Raw genomic sequence first — 25,017 nt, 5'->3', positions numbered from 1 at the left:
TTAAGCAATCTAGCACTGTATAACTCCTGACTCAATTCGGGAAATTAGCTACACGTTACTCAGTAGTTTCGAAATGAAAGTTCTAACTAACAGGTATCAAATTCAACATCAGACACCATGCTTCCGATAATAGATAACTCACTAAACTAAACTTCTCTCTGCGTTGCTGCGAGCAATCTTGAAAAAGTGGTAAGAAGAGAACAAATGCAGCCAAGAGGCTTTAGCCATTGATCTACCTACCTAAGCTCTGATCCAACACTAGCTAGAGAAAATGTACCGCAAATTCAAAAGATAAGTCAACAAATTTACCACCAGCTACGCTAATGGCCACAGGAGGTCTCCAGCGGGACAATAGAAGAGGAGGAGTCAGCAGAGTCGCCACACTCTTGGGTTGACACAGATTCACTAGTATGAGAAATATATGAATAAGCAGCCAATGATGCCCCAATTCCAAATGCCATTCCCATAATACTCCATAGCCACCTCCTTCTACTCTTCCTTTCTTGTTGTCTACGTGCGACCTCTGCAGAGATAAACTCAAGAAAGTGAGTTCAAATATATTATTTACAGACCCCATCATTTTTTTTATCATGTATTTTCTATAAAGAGCAACTAACGTATGCAAAAGTCATGTAAGCTACTGGTCCCAAACTCAGGTTCTTTCAAAACAAAGAAATAATTCTCGAGGAAGAAAGCATCGTACAAACTCAACAAATTGAGTTACAGGCATATAGGGAAGTCTAGGCAGTATCTGGAAGTGCATAATGATTTCAAAATTCCCAAACAATGAGCTTTGCTGGATTTATATCAGCCAAGTCATAAAGCAGAATTTGATAGTACTAAAATAAAACCAACACAATTGCTTAAGAGGAATGGAAGATTTTAAAAATGATAATATACTTATCCAAGGGTATTGGAATTAACTTTGGATATCTTAGAACCATCTCTTTCCTGAAATTACAACTTTGATCACTTCAACACCTAATGAATTCCACCAACACCTAATGAATTCCACCTTATTTGCAGTAAATCTTAGTGGTAGGCAGGCAAAGAGATGTTGTTTTCTCTCCTCTCTATTTAGATGTTTAGATAGTTCTCCTCAATTTAATGGAGTTTAACTTTCGAACAGCCTTATCAAAGGAGCAACTAGAATCCACTAATCAACAGGAGACTGCAAATAGTCCGAGACCATGCCAATGTAAAGAAAAAAATAGCAAGAAGTATATTATGTGCAGGAGATTTTAAGGCTTATATGATTGCAGAATGGTAACTTAAACTAGAAAGCATAATTTCGAAAGCTTACCAACAAGCTTCCTCTGGGACATTTCATGATTAACAGTTTCATAGTACTGCAATCTATCACGTAGCCGGAGGATCTCCAGGTCTTTCAATTCAATGATCGCCGAAGCAGTTTCTTCAGCCTCAGCGCGTGCTAGACCCCTTCCAACTGCTTCAGCAACAAATTTAGCAGCAACAACTTCCTGGGACATTTTATCCACTTCCTGATCCTCGAGCTGCATGCCATCACTAATAGCAGGAGGAGCAGGAAAAGTAAGTCCAGCTTCAGACATAAGGATCCTGATTTTCTCCCACCGACTGTGCATCAAAAGAAAAGTTTCCTCTGCAATCTTTCTCTTTTCAATTTCCTCAAGAAGATTGAGCCTTGACGCATGCAATTCTGATTCAAGTCTATGATCACATGATGGTGTGTTTGAAGTGGACCCATCAGAGGAGAACTCTGCAAACAAAGTCAAGTCATCAATCTTAGTTTCACTTAAAGATATAATACATGCAATCTTTCTATCAAATTGACGCAAAAGTCACAATTACAGGAGCCGAATGTTATCAAGTGCAGCATGATGTGCCTACTACTCCAACATTGATATACATGCTAAACAAAGAACCACCAGGATTGCAGAAAAAATACAGAAGGAAGAACATAATCAGGCAAAAAGCTAAGTAATCCATTAATTTACTTTCACATAAAACTTAAAGCTAAAAACGAATTTCTTGAAAAATCATCTCTCGCATACTATTGTGCAGAATCTCGAATCGATGTAAAAGGTGTTCTGTAGTTATTTCCTGATTTCCTTCTGCCGCAAATACGAATCAGAGTTGACATTCATCACAACAGTATTTCCTGACAAAAGTCAGGCCATCTAAACTTAAACCCATCATCAAGTTAATACAGGCACTCAGGGAAAAAAAATCATTCAAAACAATGAAATACCTCCATACACTATATTCATTATAAAACTAACTTCATTCTGTCGCTAGTTTTCTGAGCATAACATACACACAAAAGATACGAAGGATCTGTTCGCAGCATCCCAATTGTGCCTACCATTCCCAAAAACATCATACTGCAGGCATTCCCATAACGATTTTCCAATGCGAAGTTGTAAATATAAAATAAAACGATTGTCTTATAATACCGTCACATAATCAAGGATCTAATTCAGGAAAAAGACAATTCAATTATACCATCGATCGCGTCGAAGAATTCCCCTTGCGCCGAAACGAAGCTGCGGCTCTCCATTTGAATTTGGCTCAAATCAGCTGCATCCAACTCACTCGCCACCTCACTCATCGGATCGAGACACCCCTCATCCTCCTCAGCTACACCGTCAACGCCCTCGTTCAAAAACTTCTCCGCCTCCTCCTCCTCCACACTAGAACCCTCGGTTTCGTCACCGCCGCGGCGCATTTCCGGAATTCTGACATGCCCTCCTCCGCGGCGCTTGTGATTTGCAACGTAAGGAGAAGGGGAGGGAGGGTCATGCGAGGAGTACTCGGGTATGGGTGACTGCTCCGGCGTGGCATAAAGGGCCGGGGATATGTACAGGTGCCTCGAGCGCCCATTCTCTGGGTTCGGGCCCTCCGGCTCGGGCTTCTTGAGGGAATCCCGAACTCTAGGCTCGAGTAGGTTTTCTAGCGCGATTGCAGTGTAGGTCGGCATGGTTGTTAATTGAGGAATTCCGGTTTATTTTGGCTTCGCCGCCATGTAAAGAGACGAGAGAGTAAAGAGAGAGATGAGGTGGGTAGGAGGGAGGGAAGGTGGGTTTTAGGGAAGGAAGATTGGAAGACAAGAAAGGGCGACGGTAGATGTATGAGAAATTCATTTTCTTTTCCAAAAAAAGAGAATTTTTATTTTTATTTTCCTTTTTATGTTGTATAGGAAACGTCGATTATCACGCGTTAAACATGTCAACTAGAAAAGGATTTGTTTATAAAATATTAAATAAACAAATTTTGAAAAGCATTATTCTTAATAAATAAATAGCATACCTTCGGACAAAGAAAAATTAAATCAATAGTATTAAATTAGTTCTTTCAAAAGCACAAGAATATTTTTATTTTTTAAGAAAATAGGCTTACGGCTATGCCTATTTTTTTTTTTTGAGGTATCCCTAAGCCAATCAGGGTATTCCCTCGTCCAACATACAGAGGTTGGGAAGTTTCTAGTCATCTGAGCAAGTCTATGAGCTACCATTAGGGATGGCAGTGGATCTTGGACCCGGTCCAGATCCGTGGATCCAGATCCGTTTTTACGGATCTGGATCTCAATTTTTTGGACTCGACGGATCTGGATCTGGATCTGGATCTCAGTTTTGAAAACGGATCTGGATCTGGATCTGGATCTGGATCTTGAAATTTTAGATCCGGATCCGGTCCAGATCCGACCTGTGGATCCGTTTTATTTTATATATGTTTTTTATATTTTATATTTAGTTTACTAATAATATTAACTAAATTAAAAATAATAAATAAATTATATTTAAAAGAATAAAAACTAAAAGTAATTAGATAAAAGTATTTTGTGTTATATTTTTCATGATGGAAATTAGATGTTGTTGATTTTGTGAATTTTTTTTAATTTAATTTAAAAATAGTAGATCCATGGATCTAGACCCGTGGACCCGCGGATCTGACGGATCTGGATCTGGATCCAAAATTTTCAGATCCACGGATCTGGATCTGGATCTGGATCTAGTATATGAAAACGAATCTGGATCTGGTATTGGCCAGACCCGGTCCAGATCCGGCCCGTTGCCATCCCTAGCTACCATATTGGCTTCTCTATACACATGATTCACACAAATCAGACAATTCTCTCTAGCAACCTGGATAATTTCGCAAAAACCCTCTGGTAGAAACCGCTCCTCTTCACCTTCATTCGCCATGACCCTCGCCGCAAGAAGCGACTATTATTACTAAACAATCAAATATCGGTGGATAGGAACCAAATATTCTCGCAAATAAATGGATAATAATCATACCTATGCATACTCCCTCCTTCCCACGAATCTTGTCACGTTTGATTTCGGCATGAGAATTAAGGAGTTGTAGATTAGTATTTTAAGTGTGTAGGTAATAAAGTATAAAAGTGATAAATTATGAGAAAGAAGATTTACCTTATTTGAAAATGTGTCATGATTTATGGGACGATCCAAAAAAGAATACGTGTCAAGATTCGTGGAACAGAAGAAGTAGCATTTATAATTAAAAAAGATAAATTATCTTATTAGGAAAAATCAATTCATTGCTTCAATTCCTTTTCTTTTTCTTGAATAACCTGAGCGTGTTAGTTGGGTTTAATGTTGAGACTAGCAACTTTTCCCATAACTTTGGAATGTTCTTTGGTTTTCGAAAGAGACCAAATCATCAATTTTGTAATGTGAAACGTTCAAAGTCAAATTGGCATGTGACGTGTGCAACTTTTTAGTGGTTATTTGGGTTATTTAATAACCAAAAATAAAAGGGCAAGGGTGATCTGGTCCGTGGACGTGGCTTTGTTTGACTTAAAATTTCAAGAAAATTAGAATAGCATCCGATCTGGGAAATTGTTTTCTACATTGAGTGTCCACCGTAGACCACTACTTTTCTTCGAGTGTCGATGTATACAAGTAGTTAATTCGATGAATCTATGAATTTGGTCATATGAATCATACTCGTACAAACATGAATTGTGTAGTTACTTTAAGAAAATATTACACTTCTACATTTAAAATATGTTTTAGAATTAGAACATAATTTCAACATTGAAAGATTAATATTTAATTTCCAATGAATGTATAAGAGCATTTGCAGCAGGGCACAACCAAAAGATTCGAGCTGGTCCTCGATGAACCCTGCCTCATTGCCGAGCCCCCAGGCTTGATGATGGGGCACGATGTTAAGAGCCCGACTCGCTGCAGAAATTTAAGACTCGTGCTATAAATGCGTAATTATAAAAACAAAACAACAAAAAAGTTTTTTAAAAAAAATTGAATTTCTCATTTTTTATTCTTGAACCGTTGCAAACAACGATTTTTTTCCATTTCTATTATTTAGTTTTCTCTTATAAATATCTCATACTTTCATTCACTGTTTACACCAACTAAATATATACCTCTTATTCTTCCGATTTAACTTTTGTTCTTGTTCTTTCTCTTTAAAAAATGGAGCGTGACTTCAACAATTAGTTCACTAACCAACCAAATTCGCCAATGATCCAAACTTTTTCTCGTCTCGGCTTTTTTTTTCGTTCTCAAGCCTTCAACACATTTAACCCTCAAGGTCTTAAGGCTATAAAAAAAATTCAAATCGTTGAAGATGGCGAAGTCATCGTGATTTCCTGCGCTTTCAAAGACAACGAAGTCACGTGCTGGGTGTAGACCGAGCTAATTTTCTCACTATGTGCCGATGTGACCCACAACACTATCAAGGGTGCCGATCAAAAGATACTCGTCTATTATGGAGAAATCACGAGGCGATTCAATGAATCTCGTCATTCCAACACACCGACACACGACAAAAAATAAATCAAGTTGCACTTCTAATGTGTGTAAAATGACGTAAATGTTTAGGAGGCTAATTACAACATTGTTGAAGCAATTGGGAGAGCGACATAAGCGATGACCAAATCACCTAACAAGCCCAATACATATATCAAACCAACATAGACACTCCTTTCAAATACTTCAGGGTGTGGTGTATTCTCCACGAATCTCAACGATTCACCTTCATCGGCGATGATGTCCATTTGACGAAGCACACGAAGAATACCTCTGAGGGGGTACTCGACGACATCCTCCGATCTGAGCGTTACGACTAGGCCTATAAGCCAAAAAGACGGCAAAGCGCGACAAAGAAAATGGACAAAAGGTTGAGTCATTGTTGGTGCCCTCGGAGTACCTTAATATAATGGAAAAATTCACCGAGAAGCTTGACGATTTCAATAAAACAAAGCATGAACTAAACAACTACCAAATTATTATCCTAGACACTTCGCAAATGGGGCCGACTCAATTAGCCATGCATAAGGCAATGTGTGAGGAGATTATTGAAACATCGACGATTCAATTTGTAATTTTTTTATAATTATTTTAATTTATTTTTCTATTTAATTATTGTAATTTTTGTGTTACGCATGAAACGTGAATCTGATCGCCAAGAACAGAGAAAACACCAGCACAAATGCAGTAAAGAAAACAAACACAAACAATTACATGGTTCGATCCTAAAACGATCTACATCCACGGGACAAGGAGAATATTTTATTACTGGTGTGAACAAGCTTCGAGTACAATAACTGTGTATAAGATCCAGGGCAAACTTGGAATAAAACTGATTCTTTGAAACCTTTACACTAACTGTGAAGAAGATGATGAAAATCGAGCTAAAGAAAATCGGCTATATCTAATTTCAGCTGGATTTAATTTGAGCCTTTGATTTACTGAATGGCTGAGATTGAACTGAACTTGAGTGTAACTGTTTTCTATTAACTCCCTCCACATTTCAATCTTTGGTACAGAGGTCCTCCATCTTCTCAATATTTCCTATGAACGCATGAGACAATATATCCACATTTTGAATTTAAATTTAATAAAAAAATATTATTGTAAAATTTATAATTTATTTAGAAATCATTTTTTTAAATGGGATTAAAATCTATAAAGCCCCCATTGTAGGGGTGAGCATTTAGAATTTCAATCAACTTTTTGCTTGATCCGATCCGATCTGAAAATTCAAAATCTACCTAAAATTCAATGCGATCTAAACCATATTATCTGAAAATCCGAATCCGAAGATCCCAAAAATTAAGGATAAAATCTGATCCGAACCGAAAAATCAAAATATGAAAGAAAAAAAAACGAAATATGAAAAAAATCGAAATGTGAAAAAAAAAATTCAAAAACCAAACAAATCTAAAAAAACTAAAATACATATCAACCTAACCAATTAGATAATTACAATCGAATTAAGGTCATAATTAATAAATCATTCAATATAATCAACCAAGATGAGAGTGTAGGTTAAAATATAGAAATATTTAACAATCTAAGAACTAATATATATATATATATATATATATATATATATATATATATCGATTTTTCTCGTAGTTTAAAAGTATCAATCCGATCCGAAAATTCAAAAATTCCGAAAGACATTTTAAATTTCGGTTTGATTTGGATTGGTTATTCGAATTTCGGGTATTTTGTTCACCCCTACCCCATTGTTGGAGGGGTGGCTCTAAGGAGGGGCCCACCTCTATAGAGCCTCCAAGGGGACTTTCCATTGTACATGCTATAAGATATTCAAATTTAGAAATGGTAAAAGTTTACACGTGGAATATATTCATGTTGTTTGGCTTTGGTGTGGGAAAAAAAATCATGTCTGATGAGGAGTAATATGTGCAGAGTAGGGAAAGAATATAAATCAGAGGAATCGACCCCACTGGCGGGACGAATATGGCAGAAGAGATACACTTACCAGAGAAGTCAATTCCATCAGAGAAATCACCATAATCAGAGAAGTCATCCCCATCAGAGAAGTCACCATCATCAGAGAAGTCATCCCCCTCAGAGAAGTCACCATCGCCAGAGAAGTCCTCCACGCCAGAGAAGTCATCCACGTCAGAGAAGTCCTCCATGCCAGAGAAGTCATCCATGTCAGAGAAGTCCTCCATGCCAGAGAAGTCATCCACGTCAGAGAAGTCCTCCATGCCAGGGAAGTCATCCGTGCCAGAGAGATCGCCTCTTTCAGAAGGATTGCCAAAGACGCGGAGGATTTTCCCGCGTGAAGATGAAATTCCTGATATACCCTTCGACCACGCCAAGTGCATGCGCGGACACCAATTTTACTATTTTACCCTTCCCTGTACCCTATAAATAGACCTTAGCTCGTGTATGACAATTACGCTAGCATTTGCTCTTGAATACTACAGTTATATTTTGCTCTCGTGCTCGATTCTCCAATTGTCAGTTCATCCTTTCCGATCAACGTTACTAGGTATAGTTTACGCCTTTCATTCCGTAGTTTAGGTGTTGGTTTCATTAAACACCAATGTCAATGTTTCACATCTATTACCCATATCCCCCAAAATTTTATCATTTTGAGAATGACATGAGTTTTAATAAAATGGTTTGTATATTTGGTTGGCACTTGCCAGACCCGCCCGAACAACAACTTCATTTTTCTAATGGTCATTTGTCACTTGGCAGTATATTATTTGACAAGTGTATTTTTTATTTTATGTTGGATTCGGTCATTGATAAAGTATAAAGGTTGTAGAATTGAGTTTGATTGTAGGGTCATTGATAAAATATAAAGAGAGATGAATAATTATTCTATTAAATATTGCGGATAGTTGATAAATATAGTCTAAAAGTCTCTGTTAAAGTGATTACAGTGGAGTAAGAGTCTCACTTTTATGGGGTTACGTGGAGTAATTTTACTAAAAATAGAAATAGTGAGGATTTGGATGATAAACTAAAATAGAAAAAATAGTAAAGATTTGGGGGACGAATGAAGTATATTTTGGGTGGATTTGAAACCATTAGAAGTAGACAACATCCTAAGAACACTGAGGTTTAGAAGCATGCACAATACAGTTCACATCGACGAGAAGTAGTTTTACGTGACTAAAGGAGCACACGAGTTATATCTTACACCAGGAGAAACTGAGTCACATAAGATATGCAAGAGCAAAAAAATCATAACTAAAGTTATGTTTATGTATGTTGTGTGCAAACCTATATTTAGTCCAAATGGAGATGTTACATTTGATGAGAAGATTGGGATATTCCCATTCACTCAGAAGGTCCCAGCATAGAGGGCAAGTAAAGACAAACTAGCTAGTACAATAGCGACCAAGGCAATAGACACAGTGACTAAAAAAGTTGTGAGATAATGCTTAATCAATAAGGTATGGAATGCAAATGATGCATGTATGAAATGTAAGTCTAGAATGTTTGATTTACAACTATTGAATGTCATAGAATAAATAGTTCATTTTCTTTTATGTGTATTTTAGATTATGTCAGCAACTAAGGCAAAATGGCTAATTGGAGCAAGCAAGATTATTTATATTGAATAGGACAATGTAAAGCTAATCCAATTTTCAGAGATGCAACCAATCAAGATGGCTTTACATTTACTATAGTGCATCAACCACCAAACTCACCAGACACTAATGTGAATGATTTAGGGTGGTTTAATGTTATCCAAAGTTTACAAACACAGACCAACAATTAGACGATTGATCAATTAATTGAGGTTGTACCCAAGTCATTTGAAGACTTGTCTCCCACAACTTTGAACAATATCTTCCTAAGTTTACAAGTATGTATGGTGGAAATAATGAAGGTAAGATGTGAGAATTCTTACAAAATTTCCCATATGAAGAAAGGGACACTTGTTAGATCTGATGCATTCACATTAAACTTGGAAGTGTCGGAGGATTTGGTGAGACATGTATACTATACTTAATTGAAAATGGAAGTGCAATGGGGATTAAAGAGCTTATAAATACGCTTGGGAGGGGGGTGTTTACCTTGGAGAGCTTATAAAAATAGTAATATTAATTCCTTGTTTACTTATATGGATTAAAATTTTAGGATATTCTGAGGACCTTGATTATTTATATCATTTAAGCTAATTTTGCTTAATCCATATTTCATTGAAAGAGTGAGATTAGATAAATCCTACTCAAGAATAAAAATATTCAATCATGCAAAGTAAATGCACATTTGGTATTCACACGCTAGAAGATCATTAAACAAAAGACAGATCATCATTTTCAAAACATTAAGCAACACATACAGGTGGTAAAGAAGTTTATGTCTCGGAAACATGGTTGATTTGTAAAAAACATGTTTTAGATCTAAACTTTTTGTGTGAATAGGTTGATTTTTGTATAGAATGTATGTGTCCTATAAAATGAACGATGAATGGTAAAAAAAAGTGCAATTAACCTCAGCAGCACACACAACACATCTCACAATTTATATTCAATTATTGATGTCAACGACATACAGAACACATCTCAAAATTTAACCACATCAACAATCAGCCTCAGTAAACCATAAGGGTAACATCACATAATAACCTCATGAAACCACAATCTCAGTAGCACAAAAACCATAAGGGCAACATCATATAAAAACCTCAGAATAACACAACCTCAGTAGCACAAAAACCATAAGGGCGACATCACATAAAATTCTGAAGACACCACAACCTCATAACATCTAAGGTCAGCAACCAATCATCAATGCCAAAACCACACCAGTAATACAAAAATGAGCATATCATCATCATCATCATCATCATCATCATCATCATTATCATAAAATACAAAATTCATTCCAACACAGTACTCGAACCATAAGAAAACCAATACATCGTCATGCAAAGGGAGTGGGAAATGTCTAACTAAGTCAAAGTACATCAGGAGTAAAATTCTTAGCAAGTTGTTTATAGCTTCAGAATTTTCGGATCCAGGTTCGGCCCTCTCTTCTCCACCCTGGAAGTCCGCTGCCATCATCGAGCAATTCTCAAAGTCAGTCGATGGCCCTTCACCAATAGAGTCCTACGACCCTTCTTCCCACAGCGAAGCATATAAAAATGAAATAGGTTTCAAAAGGGAGTTCGCATATAATAAAAACACAAAATCGTAAATTTTGCCAATACCTTACCAAGATTGTCCTTTAATATGAGGAAATCAAGAGATGTGCTTTCGAAGACGAAATCTACAAGTAAGGGCTTAGAGAGTCGGGTTTCCATAAGATTTATGCAAGATCTCATACGATCGCGGACAAGATCAGCTTCCATTAGACAAAGATACTAACTCTCCAAGTTAGAGATCTTATAACATGTCTTTAGGGCATTATTGATCTCGCCCTTCGAGAAAGAAGAGGTGGGAAAGAGGCTCAGATTTCATCGACATTGGCGGAGGAACTGAAAAACTGAGAATTGCTCGAGTTGTAGACAGATGAATCAGATAATAGAGATAGAATCGTTCAAGTTGCAAACGAAGGATAAAGAGAGAGAGAGGGGTCGAACGAGAGACAATGGAGTGGAGAGGCAACGCAATAATGAGTGGGATGAATTAGGGTTTGGGGGATGGGGGCTAATTAATTAAAGGGGATAATTAGTAAAATTAAGGTTTACCATAATGAGGATTTAAAACCCCTAATTATTTTTATTTTAGGAAATTTTCATTATAAATAAGACAAATAAAAAATGTAAGTGTGTCAAAATAAGCGGGACGAAGGGAGTGTCATTTAAACCTCATCCCATATATATTTATATACTCCTTCCGTCCCTCAAACATCTTCATTTCTTTCCATTTTGGTCCGTCCCCAAAATATATTCCTATATAACCTATTTTTGGAAATAATTTCATTAATATTTACCCTTTTGTGGGACCCATTTTCCACTCATCAAATACACAACTAACTTTTATTAAAACTCGTGTCACCCTTCTTATGAAGATGTTTGAAGGACAGAGGGAGTATTTGATTACATATATATAGTGATGTGGATGATAATTTGCTCCTCTTTTCGAAATAGGCATAACATATGAAAATTACGGATTAAAGTAAAGAATCAAACTTGGTAAAAGTAAATTATAAAGGATAAAGTTAAGGTTGATTGCATTTAGTTAATGATTGAAGAATAAGACAAAAAAAAAATCAGTCAACCTTGGCGGATCAGCTCCGCCGACTTTGGATGTCAGCTCCGCCAAACTTCGATGGTCCACTTCAAGACATAAACTATTGTAATGAGACTTGAGCCCAATTTCCGCAATTAATAGACCTTGGTGCTAGATTTATTTTGTAATCTATAAATAAGACTCTCATTTATAAAATTACCAATTCATTATGTATTCATCAAGTGAAAGTTAAATATTTTCTATCTCTACCTTTTCTATGCAAATCTCAATTGTTCATACTCAGAATCATGTTATTTCATAGTATTTTTTTTATTTTTATAAATTTGCTATTGAAATTTAAATCCGACTCAATATGTAGACTATAAACATATATTTTGTAGTATATAATATGCTATTTTTCACAATAGTAACATGATATCTTATTATAATAAAATATTTAATTTAAAATAAATTTGATAACTTAATCTTAAGAAATCTAGATATCATAAATAAGAATAAGATCAGAAAGATTTAAGGGAATTTATAAAGAACGACTTTAAAAGAAGGGTTAATGACCATGTATTAAGTTTGAAGAGAAAAATGAGTCAATAACAATAAATACAAAATTATTTAATAAGTTGAATCTTTGAATAATACTAATTTCATTTGTCTATAAAAAATATACTCATTTCATATTTTATTTTTCAGTAAGTATATATTACTAACTATAATCCTCAATATTACCCCATATTTATCAATATTTCATTATTGGGCCTAACTGCAATAAAAGTAAAATTATATTCCACTCACAACACACTCAACCAATTTATTAAAATTTATGTCATTATGAAATGAGATTTTTTTTAATTGACTGAGGAAATACTAAATTAAGATTTATTTTATTTAAGATGTGTATTGTATATTTATTTAAGAAAAAGCTACATTGAAAAGGTTACTTATGTAGAGTGAGAATAAAAAAAAATACTACTAAATTTTTACAAAGACGCGTGAATATGTACATGTTTAGAAAATGGTGCTCAATTTGTTTTGATGTTTTTTCTATTATATTAAGTGTTGTTATTTAATTTGGATAACTAGTACCCCTTCGTGCAAATGCACGATAAATATGGAAATTAAACAATATATTCAATTAAATAAATAAATATATTAAATAGAATTAAAATATAAATAAATATAACATATATTTTAAAATTAAAATAATCCACATCAATTACTCAATGAAATATTGAATTTAAAAATGAAAAATTTCAATTCTGTACAAAGTTTAATGATAATTATAGTTATTAAATGTAGAGGCTAAATCTACAATTGAGAAGAGCCCTAGGTTGAGCATCGGGAGGGAGCCGAATTGGGCTTGAGCCAAATCGACAAATTTTGTCCACTACATTTATATAATTTCAAATCATTTGATAAAGAAAATTAACATTACACATTATTATTATTATAGAGTATTACACGTCATAATAAATAAATAAATATTTTCGTACACAAATATAAATAAAATGTTATAAAATTTTAATAAAGATAAAAAAATAAAATATTTTAAAATTTGTATAACTTATTAAATATTTTGTCACGAACCTTCATTAATCAAATTTGACAATGTTTTAAAAAGAATTAAATTATATAAAAAAAATATAGTTAAAAAGTTTGTGGGAGTAGTGAGAGAAAAAAAGGGGAAAAAACTCCTCATTTATATATTATATAGATGTAATTTATAATTTGAACTTTATAGTTATATTTATTACTACAATTCAATTGAAATTTTTAATTTTTTAATAGAATTTATTTATAAATTAATTATGTTTTAAGATTAAGATTAAGACAAATCAGTACATGAAGCTGAAGCCTGAACCGTAAAATTAAATTCGCCTGAAATACCAGGTTGTACCATTTTTTTCTAGCAACCCCCTAGCCTAGCTCATCGTCAGAGCAAAATTGAGTCGATCTGAACCGCTTCTTCTCTGGCGATCAGCAAACAATCTTTCCAACTTTTCTTCATTCGGATTCAGATCCGTGTTTTAGTAGAACCGAGAGAGAAATTTGAACGCAATGCTGCGGTTGCGGGCCTTCCGGCCGACGAGTGATAAGATTGTGAAGATTCAATTGCATCCGACACATCCGTGGCTTGTAACTGCCGATGCGTCAGATCACGTCTCCGTTTGGAATTGGGAACACCGCCAGGTTAGTCGCTGGGTGTGAGTGTGTGCACGTTTTTAAAAAGTAATTTATCTTGTTTATTTTCTTTCTCGTTTTCAGTATGTGGTGCGAATTTGTGATGCTTGATGTTGTTTTTTCTTTTTTTTTAGGTTATTTACGAGTTGAAAGCTGGAGGTGTGGATGAGAGACGTTTAGTTGGTGCTAAATTGGAGAAGCTCGCGGAGGGCGAAACAGGTCGGTTTGCGTGATCCTAGTTTCATTGTTGTTGAGACCTTTAGCAGAACTCGATAGCGTTCGATAAATATCTGATGGTTGTGATTGAGATAGATTCATTTTCTCCCCATTCTTGTTTAGTGCTTATTTTGGTCAGGGTTGGATAGTTTGAATGTTAATGGCGCTTGATGTCAAATGTGGTTTAACTGGTTAGTCGTTTTGGGTGGAAATGGTTTGACCATGGTTGTGATCCCCTTATTTGAATGACTGGCAACTGTAGTTTGCTACAGAGGTGCTTATCTCTTTTAAGGTTAATACTTGTCAAGTTTTGCTTCAGGCCTAGCTGTGGGCAAAAGACTTCATCTTTGTTTTTCTGCTAAATGTATTTTCCTTGTAGGGAACAGTATCAGATTCTGAGTTTCTCAATTTCCTTATGCACATATAGCTCTTTTTATACCTAATGTCTTTGCATTGACATCATTCTAGGACAGACAAAAGTAACTCAAAACGCCTTTTGTAAGATGCAAAGAGTCATCATATCTTGAGTTGTCACTCATCAGGAGTTTTCTATTAGCTTCTTCGAGAGAAAATAAGTCAAAATAATGCATAGAAGATCTATGTTAATTAGGTATGAAAAAGTAGAGATGCGAAGATTCATTCTATCTTGAGTCATTAGTCTTCCAGTTCTGCATTAGTGTCCTATTAGCTTTCATATAGAATCTCATTGAGCTTTTCTGTTTTGGGATACGGTTTGTTTATGATATTAATCCAAAATGGCTGATTTCGTTCTTTTGATGTGTGTAGAGCCTAGAGGTAAACCTACAGAAGCCATACGAGGTGGAAGGTATATTTCCATGTCAACACTTCAGTGTCTTTTTCCACGTTTTCCGTCAATTTATTTTCTATTAATGTATGTATTTTACCAGAGACTGATATCATATCATGGGGTTTTAAGTGTTAAACAGGTTAGCTTTTATGATGATGATGTACGCTATTGGCAACTTTGGCGGAATCGGTCTGCTGCTGCTGAAGCTCCAACGGCTGTCAACAATATCACCTCAACTTTAAGTTCCCCTGCTCCCTCAACGAAAGGACGCCATTTTCTTGTCATATGCTGTGAGAACAAAGCTATTTTTCTAGATCTAGTGACAATGCGTGGCCGAGATGTACCAAAGCAGGACTTGGATAACAGATCTCTCCTATGGCAAGTTTAAATATATCTACATTCTAGAGAATTTAGTGCTTTTTTATACTTGAAACTTTCTGCTAAGCATACTCAAAATTCACGCTGAGCTTGACTATACTGCATACGTTAGGATAGGATCCCATTAACGAGAAATCATTGGTGCCGGAGTGCTTGGACTTAGTTCTTGTAAATTTGTCACTCATAAATTTTATTAAATTATACTACTAATTATTTTGGGGAGTTTATTTTCAGAGATAGGTGGGAATGTGTTAATGATGATAATGTGTTTATATATGATCTTTGAAAATATGTTTGGTGTTTTGTTGGGGAAGCATGAATGAATGTGTTTTGGTTCTCAACGCCGAGGCTTGTCAATGTTACTTCTTTGTATCCAGATGAGGTATAGAGATAGACAACTATTTAAGTGTTAAAAGTTGATGGATAATATATGAATATGAAAATGGTTCTTTCTAAGTGTTAGTGGCGAAAAATGTTTGATAACGAGTTTGATAAATGAAACTACATGCAGCGACAAGCTTGCACTGGTCAATTTGGAAGGATTTCATTCACTTTAAAGGCATTTCTGTAGACAACTTTAATGTTAGCATGGCTGCTTAATGAGTTAAAGGTTGAGTTATCAGAGAACATTCAATAATATTGTCCTCCTATTCGTTTTTTAAGATACGGAGAGCTTGAACTAGAACTCTAACAAAAACTATTCTAAAATCTGCTCCAAATTTTGTGATTTCCCAACGATTAAGTAGTTGATCTGGCTAGTCTAACTCTTTACTGAGCCCTCCCTTTATTCTTATAAATACTGATTATAATGATCCTTTTTGTATTTGTCTTTACCCAGTACTTGCATATAGTACTAACTAATGACTGAGTAGTCTAGTTCAACTGCTACTGCCCTTAGAAAGTACTCTTTTACAAATGGAACATGTCATTTTGGATGCACATTTTTTATGTGGTTCACCTTAAAATGCATCATGTGGCCGGATTGCATGCACGGTAGAACCTAGTGTCAAAATATGTGTTCTTTTCTGCTATGTGTAAATCAATGTGTACTGCCTCCAGGAAATAACTTGACTAAATAGGGCACTGCCTCTTAGAATTTAGAAAGTATCTCTTTTGATATGGCCATTGTGGACGGCTGAACATTGAAAGTAATGAGTTTTTCTTTCTCATTATTTTATTTATTTATTCCTTCTAATTTCTATTTGTTTCTGGAAAGTTATCTGGAAGCTTGTTGCCTGGTAATGAAGGAACAACTGTCTTGACCATCTCGAATTATTTTTATGCAGCATGGAATTCTTGTGTAGATCTACTGCCAGTGATGGGCCCCTTGTTGCGTTTGGCGGATCAGATGGTGTGATCAGAGTTCTTTCTATGCTAACTTGGAAGGTTTCTCTATTTCTTTTTGGTGGTTTTCATCTATGATTTGAAGTCATGAAGCACACCTGCAAACTCAACCAAACAGGATGATTGAGGACTGACATTGCATGAGATGCTTATTTTGCTGCAGCTTGCTAGAAGATATACAGGAGGTCATAAAGGATCAATTTCTTGTTTAATGACTTTCATGGCCTCTTCCGGCGAGGTAATTCTATAGTTATAAAGTTGTTTAGTTTTATGTTGACTTATGGACATGTACTTGGCCTCGCATGTTGATCACATCACAATCTTGTATCCTTCAGTGGTATCACAGTATCACTTAAATATGGTGAAATTGAACTGCTTTATTCGGTTTTGTGAATCTTTTGTCTGCACACGGGCGGACTTGTGAGACAACGAGAAAGTTCCAATTTCACATTGGAGAGTGCCAGTATAATGATCAAGCAACCTATCATAGCTGGAGCTTTGATATGGAGCTTGACAATGCTGTTTGAGACCACTTAAGGAAAGAATTTCTTGTGTGGGGTCATTTATCCGCTGATACCAGGTTGCGGTTCTTAAGTCTAAATTGTCATAAAAGCCTTGGCCCTAGTTTACTTGATGTGAAAGAAGTGAGGAGCTAAGTGACAACTAGAGATTCTTCTTTCTTTCTTGTTATTTAGATTTGCTGCTAGACACTTCATACTTCCATCTTTTTGTGTAAAGCCATAAAAAAACAGGCCTTTTATCTCTTTGCAGAAGATACAGAGTGTGGAGTGAGAAAAATAATTCTAAAGCAATTTATTTGATGTCAAGAAATGTTCGGCAATCAAATTAAAGAGAACATTCAGCATCTTTCTTCGAAACTGCTTATAACAGAAAAATATTACTTCCCATTTTTCTTGAGAGTTGAAAATGGAGTTTAAAATAAATATATGCCATTTTCAAAGTAATGAATGAAATCTATAATATAGATCTTGCCTCAAACATAGTTTTGAATTTGTATGTCATATCTTAAGTTGTTCATTGGCATCATACTGAAGATTGTTGGTCTGCTGCCGTTGAAAATAGGATTCGAAGTACATGTTTGCATATCCAAAGTGATGACTGAACCGTTTTCTCATTCCCGTTCTATTATATATTATCTTTAGCATATGTAGCTTTGTTGTTGTATTTGATAACCTGTGGTTGTACATTGTTGTCCTACTGGAAATTGTGGATTTGCTCATTGCAACCGAGCTCAAAGTATACTTATTCTTTTTTAGTTTCTCTAATTAAGTTTTTGAAAGAGATAAAATATTTGTTATGTCTCTTCATAAAACACGGAACACTGGTGAATAACCTTGTACTTCACTAGAGTAACAGTTTAAGTCATGAAAATTTATGATTTCTTTCACTATCATTTATTTGAGCTTTGTAAATGCATAATTACTTTGTTTATTGGCTATCAGGAAATATTTTTAAAAGATTACAAATCTGGTCGGTCCCACTATTATGATTATAAGTTAAGTTTGGTGGTGCTTGCCCATGCCTTGGGAGATGCTATCAAAGTTGCCGAATTGCACCATCCTGTAGATTTTGCATTGTATACAACTGATTAAAGCCCAAGTGGAGTGCTCCTCTTGCACACAAGCTTGCGAACTTAATACGAGCATTGATTAGCGCTGTGGTCCTTTATGCGCGCATGAAACATAAAGAATGATCTTAGTTATTGTTTGCCCCAGTGGTAATATAATCATTTGTAACATAAACAATCTACTGTCAAGCAATATCAGCACTACATTCATGAAAGATGTTAATTTGAGCTGCTTCCTTTTCTATTAGAGTTTGGCATGTTATTTATTTCATTTGTGTTATTTTGGTGACTTATTGCCTCTCTTTGTTTGATGTGCTTTATCAGGCCCTTTTGGTTTCTGGTGGCAGTGATGGCTTGCTTGTGCTTTGGAATGCGGATTATGGTCAAGATTCACGAGAGCTTGTTCCTAAGTTAAGCTTAAAGGTAATTGTCTTCATCTTTACTCTGTATTTACGTTCTTAGGTTTCCTTTTTTTTTTAAAAAAAAAAAATATAAACTCTGTTTTATGACGTATCAGTATTTATGTAAATAACAACAGTTAATTAATAACTGCTTTGCCAATTCTGATGTTTGTGTTGAAAACCCTTTGATTTTCTTGCGACATCCAGGCACATGACGGCGGGGTTGTTGCAATTGAGCTTTCTCATGTGCTTGGTGCTGCACCCCAACTCATTACTATTGGTGCAGACAAGACTCTAGCTATCTGGGACACTATAACGTTTAAGGTTCTCCTTGATTATTTCGTGCATCTTTTAGTACAAAATCAATGTTCAAATACCCCCCCCCCCCCCAACACACACACACGCACACATTTTTAATTCCCCTTCCACTCATACCAGGAACTGCGTCGAATAAAGCCTGTTTCGAAATTGGCTTGCCATAGTGTGGCATCTTGGTCTCATCCTCGAGCTCCAAATCTTGACATTCTGACATGTGTTAAAGATTCCCATATATGGTATGTTGCAGTACAGGTTTTATAAATTGTCATTTAAACTAAGGAATGGAATTATTACAAACTAATGATAGTTTTTGATGGTTCAGCTATTTTCTTATTTCTATCTCAAAGGGAACCTGATTACCTGTCATATCTTAACAGGGCCATTGAGCACCCCACTTATTCAGCTCTGACAAGGCCACTGTGTGAGCTGTCATCATTAGTTCCACCCCAGCTGCTTGCATCTCACAAGAAACTAAGAGTATAACTTTAATAACTTAACATTTAGTTTTTATCATTAGTTAGTTGACATCTAAGATAAGAACTTGTATTGAGCTTACAGTGCATATTACTGAAATAGGTTTATTCCATGGTTGCACATTCTCTACAACCCCATCTTGTTGCAACTGGGACGAACATGGGTGTTCTTGTATGTGAATTTGATGCCAAATCGCTCCCACCTGTAGCTCCATTGCCAACACCAACTGGAGATCGAGAACATGCTGCTGTCTATGTAGTTGAACGGGAATTGAAACTGCTACAATTTCAATTGTCAAACACTGCAAATCCAGCTCTTGGAAGCAATGGATCCTTGAATGATGTGGGAAGAATCAGAGGAGACGCACCAGAACAGCTCCATGTGAAGCAAGTTAAAAAGCATGTTAGCACTCCTGTTCCACACGATTCATACTCGGTGCTTTCTGTGAGCAGTTCCGGAAAGTAAGTAGTCTTTTTTTTTTTCATGTCTTGGCAGTGATTGCTGCTCAGGCATTGATCTCTCTTTAGATATAGGAACGGCAGTGTTGTTCAGCACTCTTCCAATCAAAATTGTTACATATACTTATTATGAATATTATGACTGTATTTTTCTTGCCCTTATCTGTGACGTATGCATACTTGAGTCTGAAACTGTGATGTTGATATGTTTGATTTGCCGTGTTATTTTTGCAGGTTTCTTGCCATTGTGTGGCCAGATATTCCCTACTTCTCAATTTACAAGATCAGTGACTGGTCGATTGTTGATTCAGGTAGTGCAAGGCTCTTGGCTTGGGACACTTGTAGAGATAGATTCGCGTTGCTGGAGTCTGCTATACCTCCCAGAATGCCTATAATCCCTAAAGGCAGCTCATCACGGAAAGCGAAGGAAGCTGCAGCTGCTGCTGCACAAGCTGCTGCAGCTGCAGCTTCTGCAGCTTCATCTGCCAGTGTCCAAGTCCGGATATTGCTGGATGATGGCACATCCAACATTTTGATGAGATCAGTTGGTAGCCGGAGTGAACCAGTTACCGGGTTGCATGGGGGAGCACTGCTTGGTGTTGCTTATAGGACATCTCGACGAATAAGCCCTGTTGCTGCCACATCTATTTCTACGATTCAGTCGATGCCCTTGTCAGGATTTGGAAGTAGTCCCAATTCTTCTTTCAGCACCGTGGATGATGGATATTCTTCACAAAAAACTACTGCTGAAGCTGCACCTCCTAATTTTCAACTTTACAGCTGGGAAACCTTTGAACCAGTGGGAGGTCTTCTTCCTCAACCTGAATGGACTGCATGGGATCAAACTGTTGAATATTGTGCTTTTGCCTACCAACAATATATTGTCATATCTTCGTTGCGTCCTCAGTTTCGATACCTAGGAGATGTTGCAATTCCTTATGCTACTGGAGGTGTATGGCACCGAAGGCAATTATTTGTTGCTACACCAACCACCATTGAGTGTGTTTTTGTGGATGCTGGTATTGCACCTATTGATATAGAAACTAAACGAAAGAAAGCAGAGATACGGCTTAAAGAGATGCAGTCAAGAGCAATTGCTGAGCATGGAGAATTGGCATTAATATCAGTTGATAGTCAACAGGCTGCTTCACAGGAAAGGATAGCATTAAGGCCTCCTATGTTACAGGTTGTGCGTCTAGCTTCGTTTCAGCATGCTCCCTCAATACCTCCCTTCTTAACATTGCCTAAACAATCTAAAGTTGAAGGAATTGATTCGCCAATACCTAAAGAGATGGAGGAAAGAAAAGTTAATGAAGTTGCTGTGGGTGGTGGTGGGGTTGCGGTTGCTGTTACTAGATTCCCAGCCGAACAAAAACGACCAGTTGGACCTCTTCTTGTTGTTGGAGTAAGAGACGGTGTTCTCTGGCTAATTGACAGGTACATGTCTGCTCATGCAATATCACTCAACCATCCAGGTATCCGTTGTAGATGTCTTGCAGCATATGGTGATGCTGTTAGTGCTGTGAAATGGGCGAGTAGGCTTGGTAGAGAAGATCATGATGATTTAGCTCAATTTATGCTAGGAATGGGTTATGCCACTGAAGCTCTTCACTTGCCTGGCATATCCAAAAGACTGGAATTTGATCTAGCAATGCAGAGTAATGATTTGAAGAGAGCCCTACAATGCCTTCTGATCATGAGCAACAGTAGAGATATTGGGCAAGAAGCTTTGGGGTTGAACTTGAATGACATAATAAATTTGTCCTCAAAGAAGGAAAATGTTGTGGATGCTGTTCAAGGAGTAGTGAAGTTTGCGAAGGAGTTCCAGGAACTTATTGATGCTGCAGATGCCACTGGACAAGCTGACATAGCTCGTGAAGCTCTTAAGAGATTAGCTGCTGCAGGTTCTGTGAAAGGAGCTTTGCAAGGCCATGAGATAAGAGGGCTCTCACTGCGCCTTGCAAATCATGGAGAGTTGACACGTCTCAGTGTATGTATCTATTTGTCAATAATTCTTATAGGCTACCATCAGGGATACTTACAACTACCCGTCTGAACCTTGGAGTTTTTTCCACTTTGCACCCACACATTTTTTGTTTATAGCTGTTTGCATGCTACTGTGAGATCTATAGCTTTATTAATGGGTTCTCATAGAAGCACATTATGTTAACATAACAAATTCAGTTTTAGTAAATAAATGATTTGAACTTTTTAGATGATGCAACTACAGAATGCCTTTGAACCTTTTCGTACAGGGCCTTCCCAGTTGAGTCTAGGCATACCATGTAAACAGTGGCTCATATCTCTCAAAATGCTACTAGTTTCAGTGGTTTCTGACCTGAACCTATAATTTATACGCCCTGCTTTGAGTAATTCTAAGTCATATGGATAGTCTTCAGCATAGGAAGGTTAAAACAAAATCATTTCATTTTATGTTCTAATACCACCTTATATGCTAGATCAAGAACTGGTTATAAACATTTATTGAAAAAAATCTCTATAGGATGATTCTACTTCTTGAGATTGGAAACATCATGTTTTTAACTTTTTGATCTCCTCTTATATGTTGATGAGTCACTATGTTTGCAAATTTTGCAGAATTTGGTGAACAATTTGATCTCAGTTGGTTCAGGAAGAGAAGCTGCTTTTGCAGCTGCCCTCTTGGGAGATAACATACTCATGGAGAAGGCTTGGCAGGAGACGGGAATGCTCGCTGAGGCTGTTCTCCATGCTCACGTATGATATATGTAGCCTTATAGAAGTTACTGCAAACTAAGTCTATAGACCTAACCATAACAAGCTGTTTTCTGTAGGCTCATGGTCGACCAACATTGAGAAGCTTGGTTCAAGCCTGGAATAAAACACTGCAAAAAGAGCTGGAGCACACCCCATCCACCAAAATGGATGCAGCAGCTGCATTTTTGGCTTCTCTCGAGGAATCAAAGATCACAAGCCTGCAGGATGCAGCCAAGAAGCCACCAATTGAAATTCTGCCACCTGGAATGGCGACTTTGTATGGTCCTAATCCTGGCCAGTCTGGTCAGAAAAAGCCAGGTCTTACCCTTCCAAGTTCGCAGCAGCAACCTAGCAAACCTTTGCTATTAGAAGCGCCTGCAGCCACACCCATAACCACTTCTTCAGAGTCCAATGGTCTGCCCTCAACTGAATCAGGTTCTTCACAGAACTCTACGGGGGCTCCTGCTGCTCCACCTACGTCTGAATCTGCTAGTACGACTTCAGAGTCAATTGCTCCTCCACAATTGGAGCCAGATTCTTCTGCCCCACCAGTCACTGAATCGAGCGACCATGGCCCTCCATCAGATCATAATAATGTGGAACACCAGGAGCAGCCAGCATCAGTACAGAGTGTTGCAGAGTCTAATGGTACCGAGGTAAGTGCCCCGATAGCATCTGAGACTACTGCAGTTACCCCGGATGAGGGTCATCAACAAGCAAGTGACCAAGGAACAAGAGTACGCCCTGAACTCTCAATGATTGACTTCACTTGACAAGGATACTATTCGATATCAACAGACTGAGTATGAGTCAGTGGCATTCAAAGTATCAGGCGTTAGAAGCATTGCAGACACGTGCTTGAGGACGTCGTGTGTAAGCTGCAGTGTAATTTAGACTTCTTTGTGTATTGCTTAGCCAAAGAGAGATGTTTCTTCTCCTCAACTAAGATGATTTATTGTGCAGCAGTTGTGATATAGTTTGTGTATCAGCAGTTGTGATATACTAGTTTGTATCATGTTTGATTATATTTTTTCATCCCACTTCGAGGTTGGTTTTTTGAATTTGATGCCTGTATCTTTTTATTTTTATTCTTTAATTGTTTCTAAGTTATTTATAATTTTATTATACACGACCATAATTTTAATATTATATTGATGGTAATAAATTTATTGTACTGCAAATAAATAAGAGTGGATTTTAAAAATAGCCTATTTCTTTTAATAAACTTAAAAATTACCCACTAAGATAAAAAACTTAAAAAAATACACACCCTTACCATTTTACCCCTTCAAACACCACCCTTTAAAAAATTTCTGCATTTCACAATCCAATGGAATTCACAATCATAATTTTTTGGTTGTGAATTCAAAACCAGTCGAATTCACAACCAAAATTTATTTTGGTTGTGAATACAAGTAATTGTGAATTTGAGTTTTAAAGTTTGAATTCACAACTAAAGACATTAGTTGTGAATTCACAACAATAAAGTTGGTTGTGAATTCGAGATTTAAAACTCGAATTCACAACTAACACTAACAATTCAGCCATGAATTCATCAAACTGGTTGTGAATTCGAGAATTCACAATCAAAACAACTAGTTGTGAATTCGAACTTTAAAACTCGAATTCACAACCAGAATTTATTTTGGTTGTGAATTCAAATAGTCGTGAATTTGAATTTTAAAGTTTGAATTCACAACCAGCAATAGAGTTGGTTGTGAATTTAAGAACATTTAATTGTGAATTTATATATCTGATTGTGAATTTAAGAATATCAAGTTGTGAATTCATAGATCTGATCGTGAATTCAAGAACATTTAGTTGTGAATTCAAAAACATTAATTAATTTCCAATCTCCCAGCCACAAAAAGTCACCCAAAAGGAGAGAGGGAGAGCTATGAACACATTCTAATTAATATTAATAAATCTATCCAAACCAAATAAACACCACAAAGTGAGCTTTGTTAGTATTATCAGTTTATCACAGGCTGGCAAGCACCAAAACAAAACCTAATACATTAGGCACATTCGCCTGCTTCAAATCAAAATTGCTTCCAAAAAAAAAAGATATCTCTTTTTCTAAAATCTATTTTTAATAATTGAACAAATCTGGAGCATCTCGAATCCCCCACCGCTATTGCAGCAAATCAACCAATTCCTCTTCATGCCACGCAATT

At 36.4% G+C, this 25,017-nt stretch overlaps 2 protein-coding genes across 3 annotated transcripts; one reads left to right on the top strand and one right to left on the bottom strand.

Moving 5' to 3' along the window:
* Nucleotides 1–3,139, bottom strand: LOC131014340 (uncharacterized). The gene is made up of 3 exons (XM_057942274.1): nucleotides 2,485–3,139; nucleotides 1,304–1,738; nucleotides 1–523 (listed from the first exon to the last, which is right to left on the bottom strand). Exons 1-3 carry the CDS (start codon nucleotides 2,957–2,959, stop codon nucleotides 321–323), a joined length of 1,113 nt encoding a protein of 370 aa, XP_057798257.1. The 5' UTR covers nucleotides 2,960–3,139; the 3' UTR covers nucleotides 1–320.
* A 10,647-nt stretch (nucleotides 3,140–13,786) lies between these two features.
* LOC131014339 (uncharacterized) lies at nucleotides 13,787–23,901 on the top strand. Of its 2 annotated transcripts, XM_057942271.1 has the most exons (14): nucleotides 13,787–14,128; nucleotides 14,254–14,338; nucleotides 15,122–15,161; nucleotides 15,273–15,521; nucleotides 16,808–16,907; nucleotides 17,029–17,103; nucleotides 18,778–18,876; nucleotides 19,062–19,178; nucleotides 19,293–19,408; nucleotides 19,550–19,649; nucleotides 19,749–20,107; nucleotides 20,339–22,094; nucleotides 22,703–22,840; nucleotides 22,918–23,901. In XM_057942271.1, the coding sequence occupies exons 1-14, from the start codon at nucleotides 13,997–13,999 to the stop codon at nucleotides 23,611–23,613; spliced, it is 4,062 nt and encodes a 1,353-aa protein (XP_057798254.1). In that variant the 5' UTR covers nucleotides 13,787–13,996; the 3' UTR covers nucleotides 23,614–23,901. The 2 variants fall into 2 exon arrangements, with proteins under 2 accessions (XP_057798254.1, XP_057798256.1); XM_057942273.1 differs by lacking the exon at nucleotides 13,787–14,128 and having other exon boundaries at nucleotides 15,283–15,521.
* Nucleotides 23,902–25,017: the final 1,116 nt, after the last annotated feature.

The sequence above is a fragment of the Salvia miltiorrhiza genome, chromosome 3 (genome assembly GCF_028751815.1).
Source record: "Salvia miltiorrhiza cultivar Shanhuang (shh) chromosome 3, IMPLAD_Smil_shh, whole genome shotgun sequence".
Taxonomy (NCBI): Eukaryota; Viridiplantae; Streptophyta; class Magnoliopsida; order Lamiales; family Lamiaceae; genus Salvia; species Salvia miltiorrhiza.
This window is presented reverse-complemented; position numbering and strand designations above follow the sequence as displayed.